This window comes from Mesoplodon densirostris, chromosome 13 (genome assembly GCF_025265405.1).
Source record: "Mesoplodon densirostris isolate mMesDen1 chromosome 13, mMesDen1 primary haplotype, whole genome shotgun sequence".
Lineage (NCBI taxonomy): Eukaryota > Metazoa > Chordata > Mammalia > Artiodactyla > Ziphiidae > Mesoplodon > Mesoplodon densirostris.
This window is the reverse complement of record NC_082673.1, coordinates 90,668,104-90,683,175: the sequence shown is the minus strand read 5'-3', so window position 1 is coordinate 90,683,175 and position 15,072 is coordinate 90,668,104. Positions and strand designations below refer to the sequence as shown.

The 15,072-nt window shown below is 61.0% G+C and overlaps 1 protein-coding gene across 1 annotated transcript in view; it reads left to right on the top strand.

Moving 5' to 3' along the window:
* The window catches only part of LOC132500644 (maestro heat-like repeat family member 5), a 44,912-nt gene that overhangs the window by 29,364 nt on the left and 476 nt on the right, over positions 1–15,072 (top strand). The window contains 13 exon segments of the mRNA XM_060115738.1: positions 665–846; positions 2,502–2,507; positions 6,756–6,853; positions 6,856–6,892; positions 7,370–7,484; positions 8,171–8,314; positions 11,933–12,109; positions 12,694–12,748; positions 12,751–12,833; positions 13,412–13,534; positions 13,665–13,763; positions 13,973–14,051; positions 14,303–14,435. Coding sequence (XP_059971721.1) covers positions 665–846; positions 2,502–2,507; positions 6,756–6,853; positions 6,856–6,892; positions 7,370–7,484; positions 8,171–8,314; positions 11,933–12,109; positions 12,694–12,748; positions 12,751–12,833; positions 13,412–13,534; positions 13,665–13,763; positions 13,973–14,051; positions 14,303–14,435 — 1,331 coding nt within the window.

Sequence of the window (15,072 nt, the reverse complement as noted above, 5' to 3'; positions counted from 1 at the left end):
GTGACAGCTGAACCCGGTGGCGGCAGGAAGCCCCACCCTGTCTCCGGGCCTGGCCGACTGTCAGCCCTGCTCCTTGATGCCCCCAGCCCCCGGGCCCTCCCTGTAGGAGACCACACTCAGCGTGGGGTCAGCAGGGTGGCCTTCCCTGGGTCCCGCCGCGCCCCAAGCCCCTGCCTTCCCCTTGTCGTGGCTACGCAGTGCTGGCCCCTGACCCTGAGAACATTCTGGACCAAATGCCCCTCTGGGCACGGGAGACCCCGGGGCTGCTGTCTGGTAGCTCTGCCTTCTGGGCCACGTGTCCCCTCAACATTCGTTCATGGGCACCTGTTGCGTGCCAGCTTCTGTGCTGGGGATACTGTGAGAAGCAAAGCCCATGGGGCTGAGGGGCCTGACACGAGGCAGTGGCAGTGCAGAGGGCAGAGTGGACGGGGCTTGTGGGATGGAGGACCCAGGCCTGCAGGGAGGGCAGCGGGAGAGGGGCGGCATGGAGGGTCCAGAGAGAGAGCCGGGCCCTGAGGGAGGGACGTCTCGGGCAAGGACTTGGCTGTGGTCCTGGAGGCTGTGGGCAGGCACAGGGAGGCGAGGTCGGACGTGGGTTTTGTAGGAAGGTTGATCCGCAGGCCTGGACCCCAGACCCCTTGAGTGTCCCCTGCTGCCCCGACAGGCCATGAACACGCTGCACGAGCTGCAGTTCACCCAAGAGTTCAAGAGGGCCGTGCAGGAGGCCTACCCCAAACTCTTCCTGGCCCTCCTCACCCAGATACACTACATTTTGGAGCTGAACCTGCCCAAGGAGCCCCAGCCTGGCCAGGAGGCCCAGGAGGCAGCCGTGCCCAGCACCCAGAGGTAAGGCCCAGACCCCTGGGCAGAGACGGTGTACTGGCTTCCCAGGGCTGAGTGACAGAGTTCCACACCGGGCAGCTTAGAGCAGCAGGCCTTTATTCTTGCGCAGTGCCGGAGCCCGGGGGTCTGAAATCCAGGGTTGGCAGGGCCGTGCTCCTCTGAAACCTGCGGGGGAGGGTCCTTCCTGCCTCCTTGGTGTTTCTTGGCTTGTAGATGCATCACTCTCATTTCTGCCTCCGTCTTCACTGTGTGTTTCTGTGTCTAAATTTCCCTCTTCTTTTTTTTTTTTTAAGAGTGAGCAGTGTGTTGTATACAACAAGTGCTCTTTGTTTTTTTTTTTGGCTGTGTTGTGTCTTTGTTGCTGTGCGCGGGCTTTCCCTAGTTGTGGCAAGCGGGGGCTACTCTTGGTTGTGGTGCACGGGCTTCTCATTGCAGTGGCTTCCCTTGTTGCGGAGCACGGGCTCTAGGCACATGGGCTTCAGTAGTTGTGGCTCGCGGGCTCAGTAGTTGTGGCTCGCCGGCGCTAGGGCGCAGGCTCAGTAGTTGTGGCGCACGGGCTTAGTTGCTCCGTGGCATGTGGGATCTTCCCAGACCAGGGCTCAAACCCGTGTCCCCTGCCTTGGCAGGCGGATTCTTTTTTTTTTTTTTTTGCGGTACGCGGGCCTCTCACCGCTGTGGCCTCTGCCGTTGCGGAGCACAGGCTCCAGACGCGCAGGCCCAGCGGCCACAGCTCACGGGCCCAGCTGCTCCGCGGCATGTGGGATTTTCCCGGACCGGGGCACGAACCCATGTCCCCTGCATCGGCAGGCAGACTCTCAACCACTGTGCCACCAGGGAAGCCCCGGCAGGCGGATTCTTAACCACTGCGCCACGGGGGAAGTCCCTCTCTCTTCTTATAAGGACACCAGTCATGATGAATTAAGGCCACCCTAATGACCTTGTCTTCACTTGATTCCACCTGTAAAGACCTAGCTTCCAAATGAGGTCACATTCTCAGGTACCTGGGGTTAGGACTTCGACAGCTTCTGGGGACACAGTTGAATCCCCAACAGACATGATTCCAAACGCCAGCTGTGGCCAGCACAGCAGTCAGCGCAGAGGGTGGGCGTGTGTCACACTTCCTTGTGACCATAGGTGCCTGGCAGCAGAGACACCCCATGACAGCTGACACACGGGGACTCCAGGTGCCCACATGGGACACCACATCTTACCCAAGTGTGGTCCTTCCAGGGATTCTGCGAGACGAATGTTGTCTTCCCCCTTTGATGGATGAGGAAACTGAGATTCAGAGAGGGTCAGAGGCTTCCTCTGAGCCACACAGAATGTCCGTACATTGCTGAACTAGAGCCCATAGAACGGCAGAGGTGCCTGCCCAGCCACCACTCGGCCCCTGCAGGCAGACGCCCTCCGGGTTCCCTTGCACAGGGCGCGGGACCCTGGCACGTTTTCGCTCTGATGCGGTGGAGAGTTGTCAGCCTCCCCCCATCCCACTCCTGACCAGTGTGGACTGGACCCATGTGGGAGGGTCGTGGCCCGGGCTGGCAGGCTTGCCTTCCCTCTGCACTGGGGCATATCTTGAGAAATCCATTAAGCGAGTCTTTAAAAGCCTCGGGGCGACCTCTTTCCATTTGTTGGTATTATGATGAGCTTCACACAAGCTGTCAGTTTTAACAGCTCTCCCCAAGACACTCACTGAAAAAAACTGTCACTTCTCTCATATTGCTTCTGAATTCGAATGTGCACCAAGTTCCTTTTTTATTCAAATCAACCATGCAAAATGCATGAATCTGCCCTAATAAGCTATTAAAACGTTCTCCTCCCAGAAACAGGAGGGTTAGGAGAAAGCTACGATGAACTGCCTGGTCCATCAGCTTCCCTCCCCCACCCCATGAGGTCCAGCCTCCCCTTCTCCCCCTTACCACCCCCCCACTGCCCTACACCCCTAAGTCAGGTCAGGCCTCGCCTGTGCTCAGAACCCTCCCTGCTTCCTCCCTCTTTCACTCTGAGAAGGGCCCAACCCTTCCGGTGGCCCACTGGTCCTTCCTCATCTGGGTGCCTGTCTCCTCCAGGACCTCAGTTCCAGCCACAAGCCCCCACCATCCATGCACACCCTCTGCTCCAGCCTCAGCATCTTCCTGCCGTTTCTCAAACCCAGCACACTCCTGCCTCAGGACCTTTGCAGCTGCTGCGCCCTCTTCCTGGGATGCTCTTCCCCCCGTAGCCTCACCTCCTGTGGGCTCCCAACCACCTTCTCTAAGATAGCAGTCCTCCTCCCTCCCTGCTGCGTTCTCCCCCAGCCCATCCCAGCTACAGCTGTCATCTATGCCCCATATAATGGGGGCTCCAGGGAGCAGAGACGTATGTCTGTCTCACACAGGGCTCCCCCACTGAGCAAGATGGCTCCTGGTGAGGTCACTGGGAGCACCAGGGGGCCTTCTGCTCAGGCTCAGTTGTGTCAAGATGCTCCAGCAGCCTCAGCCCTCCCCTCTCCCACCTCACAGGTCCTGGCTTTTCTCTGGGCAGGTCCTCCCGGAAGAGAAGGGCGGGGCCCCAGCAACCACAGGACAGACTCCCATCCTGGGCATGTCCACTGGCTCTAATTGGCCCAGCTTAGTTCACAGGCCCACCCCTGAACCAACTGCCTTGGCCACAGGGGCATGTGGGTCTCTGAGGTTCCTGACGTCCTGCTAAGCTGTGCCGGCCCCTGGAACCAACAAGTGAGGGTTTGGCAGGGCTTCCTGCCAGGGAAGTTGAGCAAGCGTGGATGGCCCTGCCTGTGGGACTCTCCCTTTCCTTTGCGTCTCTGATGAACAAAACCCCTTTCTTTTAAAGGCATTTCCTGCTTTGGTTGGTTCTCAGCCAGGTCCTCCTCAAGGCAATGTCCACCCTACCCCACAAAGGACTTCTCATTCCTCTTGTTTCATCCATTATGGGCTGAATCTCTTTAACTCTAATGGGACATCTCATTTCTCTTCATTTCAAAGACACTCCCTCCATCCACTGATAGGTATAATCCAACATATTTTCCTTCTTGCCCTGGCTGCCAGGAAGCTCACATAAAATTAATGTTCAGTAATCTCTCACTGTGGCACGGGGGTGCTTCCTTCTGTTTCTAACTTCCTGATTAGTCCTCTTTTCAACTTAAAGCTTTAAGTTTAATTTAAAGCTCTTTTATTTAAAACACTGTTCGTAGTCCTGGGTTTTGGCAGTCGACAAGGAACAAATAAGCAGTTAATAATGATATATCTGAGATCTAAGATCTCCTCCTAACCCCACTGTGAGCACTCTGAGCTGGTCTCTCCATCTCATGGTCTTGGTTTCTTCTTCTGTGCGATGGGGTTGGTCCCTCCCCAGGTGTTGTGCGGGTCAGGCGCCGCAGGGGACTGGGTAGCCTCTATGCTAGGGTGACCCTGTGCAAGTGACCAACACTTGGGGCCTCAGTTAAGGGTTAGATCATGAGCCCAGCCCAAACGTCTTCTGTTTGATTTGCCCAGTTGGGGTGCCGTGGTCTCAGGCCCAATGACCTCCTGATTCCTCGGACCCATGGGGGTTGTGACTTCCCAGGGGTTGAGCAGGGGTTCCTGAGCAGGAAGGGACGGACGGGAAGACTGGTGTTCTGCCCAAGTCTGGAGTCCCCACGGCCCTGCTCGGACCTGCCTCCTTCCCCGGCCCCTGGCCTCAGCCTCGGCCCCCCCTTCCACTCCGTGCTCCCCGCAGCTCTTGGTCGAAAAGAGGAGAGAAAGGACTAACGGATTATTTATTATTTGGTCGATACTTGCTAAGGGTACTGTGTGTCCTGCTATTATTATTTAATGAATACGGATGGTGCTTGCTGTGTCACGGACCAAGCTCAGTCACCAGAGAGCTATCCCTGCACTCAGGAGCTCAGCCCTATGGAAATGCAGATGGGGTCAAGTGACAGCCCGGTGATGCATGACACACCCTGGAGAGTGCCCTGAAGGAGAGGCACAGCTTCTGCAAAGGATGACCTTGGGGGGCGCCCCCTGCATGTGGTTCCCTGACGACCCGGCCTCTGAGCACAGACCTGAATGATGGTTAGAGCTCACTGGGTGGGGGAAGGAGGGCAGAGAGCCTTCCAGGCAGGGGGACCCCAAAGAGGAAGGGACAGGAAGGAGGTGACCCCACGGCTCAGGCCCAGAGCTGTGGGGAGCCACAGGGGGCCCTGTGCCGCGGACATGGCAGTATCCGGTCGGCACTGGGGCTGCGTACAAAGATGAGGAGACAGATCCGCCTCCTGCAGCTCACGTCAGATGGGGGGACACCAGGAGGAAAGGAAAGGACCGCGCCCATTCCCTCATCCCCCCGGGACAACAGCGGTCCGTGTCCCGTGGCACTGATGCACCAGAAGCCCTAGCTCTGTGCGAACCCCGCAGGCTCCCTGCACCTCTGCAGCCTGCCCTCCAGCCCTCCCTCATCTTCAAAGTCACTCTGCCCCAGGCATCCCTGGGGGGAGGCTGAAGGAGAGCATGGCTTCACCCCAGGAGGAAGGGTGGGGAGTCCTGCATGGCCGGGCTGGGACCCGAGGGCCTCTGTCTTCTGTTGGTCAAGGAGCTGCATGGATTTCAGGCAACAAGGGTCCCTGTGCGTTGCCCGGGGTCCTGGGCTGGGGGTGGTCTTAGGCTTTAGGGCCCCACAAGTGATGCTGTTCACCCCAAGAGACAGCAAGGGAGTCCCCAGGACGCCCAAATCAGCCAAACGCCATCTTTCCAGAAGCCCTGCTGTGGTGCAGGGACACAGCGACCGTGAGAGGCGATGCCCAACGTGCCCCAGGACCAGAAGCTTCCGAGAGTCATCACAGAGCAGACAAAATGCCAGTGTGCCCAGAGTCACCTTCTCCTGAAACCGGCATCGCTCTGGCTGAGACCAGTGACCTGGAAAACGCAGCCTCTTTTTAGTGGCACAGCTTGGGGGCGAGATGACAAGCCAGCTGACATTTGAGTCGGCCCCACTGGGGACTTTCACGGAGTGGCATTTCATCCCTTCACATTTGGTTTTGCAAATCTGATCAGAGTTGTGCCTGGTCCAAGCTGACAGCCTCACTCTGGGGGCGCTCACACGTCCAGGTGACGCCACCAGGCGCGGGGTGGCTAGGCAGGGAGACGGGCCACCGAGCTATTCCCGGACCCTCCACCCGTGCGCAGCCTGCAGGGCCCGGGGCAGCCCAGAGCCCGTGGCTCGACACCACTGTGCAGGTCTGGAGCCCGCGGCCTAGCCGCGCTTCGCTTCTGCGGCCCCTGGCCAGGCTGTGTGACCCGGACGGGGCACAGGCAGCGTGGTCCCTGACCCACACCTCGTCCCGCCGCGCTCCGGGTCCGGCTCTCTTTCTTGAGTCCACGCGAGCACGCGGCCGGTGGACCTGGTTTCCCCGCGTCCTCAGGAGCTGCAGATGGACCCTCCTCCGGGCCCCCGTGACACACACACCCCCGCTGTCCTCCTCCCCTGCCAGGACCCTCTGCATGCTCAGCTCCACGTTTAAACGGCAGGGTCCATCGAGGCTCCGCTGGGACCCCCTCCACCCTGCAACTGGGGAAACCACCTGTCCCCGGTGTCTCCTACCTCTCTCTCTCCAGGCCTGTCCCCTCAGCCCCAGCCCTGGAAAGCCAGCTGTGGGCACCGCACACTGACCACGTGCCAAAACTGTCTCAAGCTTCCTCCTGGACCCGCCCCTCCCAGGAGGCCCCCTCCAGTCTCCTGCTCCGCCACCGGGCCCGCACCCGTCGCACGCCCCGACATCTCTGTTGAAGGAGGCTGGGAACGAGCTGCCCCCGGGAGGCCCCAGTGCTGCCGGGCCCTGAGTGCAGACGGGAACCACAAGGCACCTTTCCACCCACGGCAGCTGGGCACCCTCCCCACGGGCAAGGCTGGCTGGGGACCCCTCTGCTCTGCCGCAGCACGTCGCTGGATGCGCTGAAGAGCCTGCTGTCCGCCACCGGGCACTGGCAGGACTTCGCCCACCTGGAGCTGCAGGGAGCCTGGGACCTCTTCGCCACCACCACACCGACCCGCAGGGCATGGGCCTCCTCGCCAGGTGGGGGCGGGGCTGGGCCAGGGAAGGGGACTGCCCGGGTCGCCCCTGCCCAGGAGGCTAGGCTGTGGACTGCCGTACCTCAGGGCCTGCCTGCGAGCACAGCCCCACGGACTCACACGTGTGCACGCAGGGCATGGAAAGCACTGGCGCCCCACCCCCATCTCACGCGCACACCCTGGAAGCCTAGGATGCAGGCGTCTTCCCCCGGCCCCTTCCACGGCCTGAGGCCTCCTAGGGGACAAGGGCCAAGTCTGCTCCCCTGTCCATCCCATGCTCAGCCCGGGCCTGGCAGCCAGTGGGCAGCCAGTGGGCGGCCAGTGGGCGCAAAGGGAGCAGGAAACGGTCGAAGAGAGATGTGCCCACCCAGGCTCAGCAACACCTCTGGCCGCCTGGCCCCTGGGTTGGGTTGTGTGGGGAGGGGGACACGGGGCTGTGTCCGCAAGCCCAGGCCCTGCCCCGCCCTTCGCCTGTGCCCAGGGCCATGGTGCAGAACCGCTGCAAGCAAGTCAAGGCGCTGATCGCCCAGCTGCTACCCAACCTATGGAGCCAGGCGGAGCGGGGGAGGAAGGCAGCCATCATCATCCTCACGGGGGCCTGGGTGCGGCGAGGGGAGCCCCTCAGAGACAGCCTGAGCCCCCTCGTCCGGCTGCCTCAGCCGCCGCCAGAACCACACCAGGACCTCACCTGCCCAACAAACCCCTCACACCCCTCCTTCCCGCTTCCAGCTCCTTGGGGCCCGCGGTCGGGGGCTTCTGGCTGGGTCCGCACCTCCCAGGCCCCCCTCAGCCTGCAGCCTGGGGGGACTGTCTTTCACCCACCCCCCTCCCTGATGACTTGAGGTCCCACCCCTGGGACCGTGAAGCCAAAAGGGCAATGAAAGAGTAGAAAGAGACCCCAATCAAAGCCTGGTGCTTCTCCGCACCCCACCCCACCCCACCCCACTAGAGGAATGTCTGGGCCTCCCTCCACGGGGCTTTGTCCCCAAGTGCCCCACGAGCCAGTCTGTTGATGTATGTTGCTCCCAGCCTCGCTGTGTGACCTCAGACAAGGACCTTTCCCCCTCTGGGCCTCAGTCTCCCCAGCTATACATTGAAGGATTGAACCAGCTTGGAGATGGGTTTCAAATACTCATTAACCAAGATACCTGGAGGAAGCAGGTCAGCCCCCCTCCCCAAACTGCCTGCCAGGCCCTGATCCTACAGCCCTGCTCCCAGACACAGATGAGGGCCCCTAGGAGAGGATGCCAGGACTGACCCGCCTGCCCCAGGGGCCACCCAGTTCCTCTACAGCCCTGCCCTGCTGGAGGTGCTCCCCAAACAGGCCGCCCTGACCATGCTGGCCCGAAGCCTCAGAGACCCCAGCCCTGAGGTCCGCGTGCTGAGCCTGCAGGGCCTGGGAGACATCCTCTTCCACCCAGAGAAGGTAAGAGGGTGAGGGGAGCCGTGGCTGGAGCAACCCCCAGAGCGGCCGGGTGTGTGGCGTGCAGACAAGGCCCACTGGGTTGGAATCCCGGCTCTAGGGACACAAAATCACCTCTCTGGGGCTCGGTTTCCTCACTTGCAGAATGGCGCTGGTGATGGCCTCTTGGCAGGGCCGCGGGAGGGGTGCGGTGTCTACTCCCGAAGGACGCTGTCTCCACCATGCCCGGGGATAGGCGGATGCTCCTGCAGACCTCCAGGCACCTAGAAGGAGCCCACCAGGTGGCACCCCAAGGCTGGCCCGCAGACAGGAGCCTCCCCTGAGAATCTTATGGGCGGGTACCCCCGGTCATTGCAGACTCAGCTTCACTCCCTCCCGATTCCACCCATCACTGTGCAACCCACATCCCACAATGAATGAACAGCTGGTGCACTGCAAAGAGGCAGAAGGGGAGGCCCGCAGTGCTGCCTTTGGGGGATCTGGCCGTTCCATCTACAGCCCCCAGCTCATCCACCTACCTACCCACTCATCCATTCATAAAGTCAGCCATTCGTCCCTCCATCCCTCCATCCATCCATCCCTCCATCCACACACTCATCCATCCATCCACCCACTTGCTCCTTGGGTCCTTCATTGATGAGTCATTCTTTTATTATTTCTTTCATTCATTCATTTCACTCAATCAGTTATTCACATTTGCTTTGTCACTCATTCATTCATTCTGTCAGTGGTCAGCCATCCAGACACCTGTCCCCAGGTGTTCTCCCAGACAGGCCATCAGTAGGAAGTGTCCACGTGCTTCCTCTCTACCCCGCACTGAGTGTGGACCTGCAGGAACAGAGAAGACAGAGCAGAGGCGCTACCAGACCAGGACGGCCAGGGCTAGGGAAGGTGGGTGGTTCCCAAGGTGGGGTGCAGCCACAGCAGGGCTGGGGGAAACAACACACCCTGAGCCCCCCAGCCAAGGAGACCTGCTTCTGTGGGGACACGTTGAACTGGGCAGGGATGGAGCGGGCCGCAGGGCTGAGGGAGGGGCCACGGTCGATGCCCTAGACGCCAGAGAGGCACCCTCTGCTGGGGCCCATGAGAACAAATGGCCCCGCAGGACTGTCCACTTCTGTCTACCTTCAAACACAAATCGCACTAACTGAGTGCCGGTGTGTGCACTGGGAGACCGGAGGGTAGCTACATGCAAAAGACCCAAACCGACCGCTTACACACGGTAGAAGTGCATTTCTCTCCCGCCGCTGTGGCTGTCCTGCTCTGCACTCCCCAGGGCAGCAGGGTCCTCGTTTGCTGTGCTCCATTCTGGGTGCTGCCCTCCTCTGCAGGGCCTGGGCGGCCACCACCAGGCCCACTCCAGCCAGCAGGCACACCCTGCCCCTTCAGGCACGACCTGCAAGTTGATCACTCACTTTTTCTCCAGTGGTCCCGCGAGGAGGCCAGGGAAGTCCATCCCTGCCACAAAGGGGTCCTCTTACCAGGGAACAAGGGGCCAGCTCGGCAGGCGGAAGGAGGGCCCCCTCCACCAATCCCACTGCTCACCTCGGGGGAGGGGATCCAGACAACTAGGCTAAAAACTACTTGACAGTCATGGGACAATCACATTGAAAATCTGGATGCTGTTTTCAGGACTGGCGCCCAGCCATTTTTGTCCTTGTTAGAAATTATATTTTGCTTTTAGAAGATGCTACCAATGTAATGCCTACACATTAATGAAATAATTCAACTGAAAACGCTGCAAGTGTAGCCATCGAAGGAAGGCAGACACGCTCCAGTTAGCATCCCTCCCACCCACAGCTGACCTGAAACCATTCCCGTCCAGGTCACCTGTGACCTCCCCGCAGTGGACCCGTCAGCACACGTGACTGGGTGACCTTTCCGTCCACTTGGCCCCAGGACCCCTCCCTCACTTGGTTTTCCTCCCACATCGAAGGTGGTGCCTTGTCATCTTCACCGGTTCTTCCTCCTGTTCTTGGACCCCTTCCCACCGTTCTCCCTGGTCTACACTTGCTCCCTTGGTGGTCTCCTCCAATCTTTACGTACCACCTATAGACCAATTGCTCCCAAACCTGTATCCCAAACGCGGACCTGAACTCCAGCCTCGACCCTCAAACTGCTTGGATTCTAGCAGCATCTCAAATTCAACCTGTGCACAACGGACCCCTCACCCCAAACAGGCTCCTCCTGCAGCCCCCATCTCAGGTGACAGGGGCTCCACCCGTCCAGTTGCTCCAGCCCCAAACAGTAAGGTCATTCAGCCGATCAACAAACCCCACAAACACCCAGGCATGCTCCTGCCTCAGGGCCTTTGCACTTGCTGCTCCTTCTGCTGCAAAGCTCTTCCAGCACCTCTTTGTAAGAATTTGCTCAGCTGTCACCTTCTCAGTAACAAATGCTCTGATCCTACTTAAAATTAAAACTTTAGGGACTTCCCTGGTGGTCCATTGGTTAAGAATCCGCTTTTCAATACAGGGGGCACAGCTTCGATCTCTGGTTGGGGATCTAAGATCCCACGTGCTGTGCAGCACAGCCGAAAAATAAATAAATATATAAAATAATTTTTTAAAAACCTTCATAACCACCACCTCTGCTGGTACCTCCACCCCAGTTGGTCCCACCCCTGCCCTACTGTATCATACCACTCGTCACTGACTGACACATGCCATGTTGTGTGTTTAACTTTGGGTCCTTCCCGTTAGAATCCATTCTGCCTGCCTAGTCCACTGCCAGATCTGGGTCCCAGCCCCCTGGCTGCACCCAGTTGGTGCTCAGAAAGTGTTTGTCACTGAAATGAATTTAATACTGTAAAACTAAACACAGCTTACGAAGCCGATGAAGTTGCCTAAAACTTGCTTAAAAGTTGTAAAATCAGTCTAGTTTGCACAAGTCATTGATAAGGGGCTTGATGGCGGGAAACATCCATTTGCTGACATGTCACTTTCTGACATGTACATCCAGACAATTCATGAGCACACTGCACCCAAGAGGAGCAGAAAGAATTGGCTGGAAATGAGCTTAGTTTTTTCTTTTAAAGTAATGTAAACATGGGAAATGGTCATTGCAACAGAGAAGGTCTGGAGCCACCACTGCTGCACCCAGCTCCCCATGATGTGATTCGCCAGCGACCTCAGTGTGTGCCCACCTGACCAACTTTGTCTCCTCCAGCCCCCCAGGCCCTCTCTGACCCATGGGGAGGCCAGGAATGGGGGTAAAGGCAGGGTGGGGTGGAGGAAGGGAAGGGTGGTCTCCAGGACTTGGTGGGGGCCCTCTGGCCAGCACGGGGCCGGACAGGAAGGACCTGGGAGCCAACTAGCACGGGGCTAATGCTCCCCTAACCCCAGCAGGACTCCCAGTGGCTCAGAGAGGAGAAGCCTGTCCGCAGTCTGTCCACAGCTCCCAGTGGACAGACCAGGGCTCGGAGCTCATTTCCCTCATGGGCAGAGCCAGGACGGGATCCAGCAGGGTGCGGGGGGCAGTGCAGGTGCCCAGGCCTGGATGGGGGTCTGGGACGGGGAGAGTCTGAGCTGGTTCTGGGTCTACGCGGCAGGGCTGGGGGGCGGGGGGTGTGCAGAGGCAGGGGTCCTAGCACCCTCGGCCCACCAGCCCCACCTCCCCCAGGGACGCCTGCCCCGTGGACTGCAGCCGCCCTTCCTCGACGGCTTCTTCCACAGCAGCGAGCCGGCGGTGGTGCGCGTCACGGGCACCGTGTCGGACGAGCTGCACCGCCTGGGCGCACACAGCACGGAGGCCCAGAGCCTTGGCATCGCCACCAACGCCCGCTCCTCCTCCAGCGACGTGAGTGCGCCCAAGGAGGGGCAAGTGCCCCCATCTCGTGCCCCTCCTGTGCCTCCCCCGCTCCCTTCCTCGAAGGCGGGGAGGACCCCAGGCCACGGTCCAGCTGGGGCAGGGAGGTGGAGGTCCAGGGCAGCTCCCTGGGTGTGCACCAGCGCAGGTGGACCAGCCGGAGGCCACCAGGTGGCGCTCACCCTTCTGCATGGGGCTGAACTAGCGCCGACATCCAGTCTCTCCGACCCCACCTGTCCTCACCTTCCTGACCTGTCAGCACGTTTGCAATGGCAGATTTTCCTTCACTGGGAAATTAGAGGGATAAGCCCCGCCCCCACCAGCTGCATTCATGACACTCGGGTTGTCCGGATGTGACTGTGAGCATGAGAGAGAAACGATTTCAGGTCCTTGAGGATGACCTGTGACCCTCCCCAGGAGCCCTGTCTGAGGGCGAAGGCAGAGCCCTGTCCCTGAGAGCCCTGAGCCCAGGAGAAAGGGTCCCGCTGAGGGGACTGCGCCCCATCCCCACCACGGAGTGGAGGGTCAGGAGCCCCAGGCAGGTTCGGCTCTGGCCCTGAGCCTCTGCCTTGCAGAAGCGGGATGGAATCCAGGCAGCGGCCATGGCACTGGTCGGGGAGCTGGTAGCGTCGTTGACAGGCAGAGAACCCGGGTGCACCAGAGCGTGGTGGCCCTGCTCCTGCCCCTGAAGCGCAGCTGCCGGGCCACCGTCACGGTCAGTGCCTCCCGATGGGCCTTCGCCTTGGCGGGGCTGGGGACCCACGGGTGGCAGGGGGCTGGGGGTCTGCAGATGGCAGGGGTGCTCCCTGGGGCAGCAGGTTTGGCCCCCTCCTTGGTTTCCCTGCCCCTCACACACGTGCACGGACACACACGTGCAAACACGTGGCCGTGCCATCGGGGGTCAGAACACTGTCTGTCCTGCTCACTGCTGTGTCCCCAGCGCCTGGCCTGTAGTCGGGGCTCAGGTTGTTCGTTGAACTTGCTGAGATATGGGCTGAGCCCTACTGCGTGCCAGCCCACGCCCCACGCCAGGCCACTAAGACGCAGCTCAGCCTTCCTGGAGCTCCCAGCGGCCAGGGACATGGACAAGAAGCGGCCAGTTTCCAAGCCAATGGGGGCTGAGTGCTGCCTTCGGTCGAGCAGGGCCTGGTGCCGTGGCCAGGGAGGTAGGTGGGCTGAGCCCAGCCTCACAAGCAGTGGGAAGGAGCCCAGGAGCCCAAGGAGGGACTGAGCCCGCGCTGCGGCTTCCTCAGACCCTACCCCAGCCCGGGCCCTCCCCTGCGGTCCCCACAGCAGGCCAAGCTCGCCTTCCACCGCGGCTCAGTGCTGCTCCGACGGCGGCTGCAGCACACCCTCTCCTGCAGGCCGGCCTGGGAGGCGAGCCTCGGTGCCCGCCACTTCCTCTGGAGCTGCCTGGTTTGGGGCCACAGCGGGGGACGGGAGGGGAGGGGGGCCAGGAGCCGGGCTCCCCGGGGCTGGGGCTCCGGTCTGTGCTCTGTGCTGGCCCAGCCCTCTGGCCCCAGCGAGTGACAGGCGTGCTCCGCAGATGAGCCACAGCCAGGAGGGGCTCAGCAGCCACTTGGCACAGGCCCTCAGATACCTGCACAGCCGCCGTCGTCACATCAAGACCTGGGCAGCGCTCTTCATGGTGAGTGGGGGCCGGGCTCGGGGACCCCCGCACCTGCCCCGCCTGAGCACCCTGAGCCTCACCCGCCCGCCCGGCGCCTGCCACGCCACTGCAGCCGGAGCTCGAGGGCCACTGGTAAGAGGAAAGGTGGCGAAGGGGGGAGGCCTCAGAGGGTCAGGAGCGGGTCCGAGCCCCCTTCCACCGGCCAGCGTGCTCCTGGTTGTCACACAGGTTATACCATCGGCCACCACCCCCAGGCCGTGTCCCAGATGGTCAAGGACATGGACACGAAGCTGCTGTTCTGCAGTAAGTGGCCCCAACCCGTCCACACCCACACCCGTGTCGCAGGCAGGGTGGACCCCCAAACACGCGGGGCTGAGGGGGGTGGGGGTGGGGAAGGGGAGCACCCAGGCCTGGAAGGCCCAGGAGGTGGGATCTGGGTGCCAACCTGCCCCCCCGCACCCCAGGTGGGAATGAGGGCGCTGCCCTGTCAGGGCAGGGCTGTGGGCAGACGGGACCGCAGGGGGCACCTCTGACTTGTCCCTCCTCTCCTGGAGCTTTTAAGGATCTTAAGAATGACCCAGAGCCCGGCATCCAAGAACTTGCCACCAGGCAGTCCTCCTTCCTTCAGCAGATGCAGCCAGACTGCGCTGACCTCCAGCCGTCCTCCCCCAGCCCCGTGCCCACCGTGTCAGGCAGCCCTGCCCTGTCCACACAGAGCTTGGCTGCATAACATTTTTCCACTTGAAAGAAAGATCTAGATTCAACAAAGATGCGTCACACCTGTACGCTCCCTGCCCACCATTCCGTGGGTCCCCAGGGGAACCAGGCAAGCCCCAGGAGACACTGGCAGGCCTGGGGGAGGCCAGGGAGACCGTGTTCCCCAGAGACAAACGGGAAATCTGTGCAGCGCCCTGCAAATGACAACCCCTCCCCTCATGGAGATCAGGTGGGCTCCCCTTGGCCAGAGCCCGAGCCATGGCCTGCCAGTGTCCTGGGCGCCAGGAGGGCACTCCCAGGGCAGCCTTGGCCCTTGGGGCTCACTGCTGAGTGGAGACATTCACCAAGGCACCCCGACGGCATTCAGTTTGTCTCCAGCTTAGAGCTCCGTAGTCACAGGGGGTGCTGACGGTGGGCAAGAGGCCCCTTGGCTGGTCTCCCTCAGCCCAGGGGACTCAAGGTCTCCCTCCACCCCTATCTCTAGCCTCCTGAATCCAGTCAGGGCTGGCACCCGGGTTGGCAGCGGAACAAGCCTGGCCCAGAGTCAGACCTTCCTGGTGGGCCTGGCCCATCCTGGATGAGCTGTGTGGCCTGAGGGCCGCAGCTC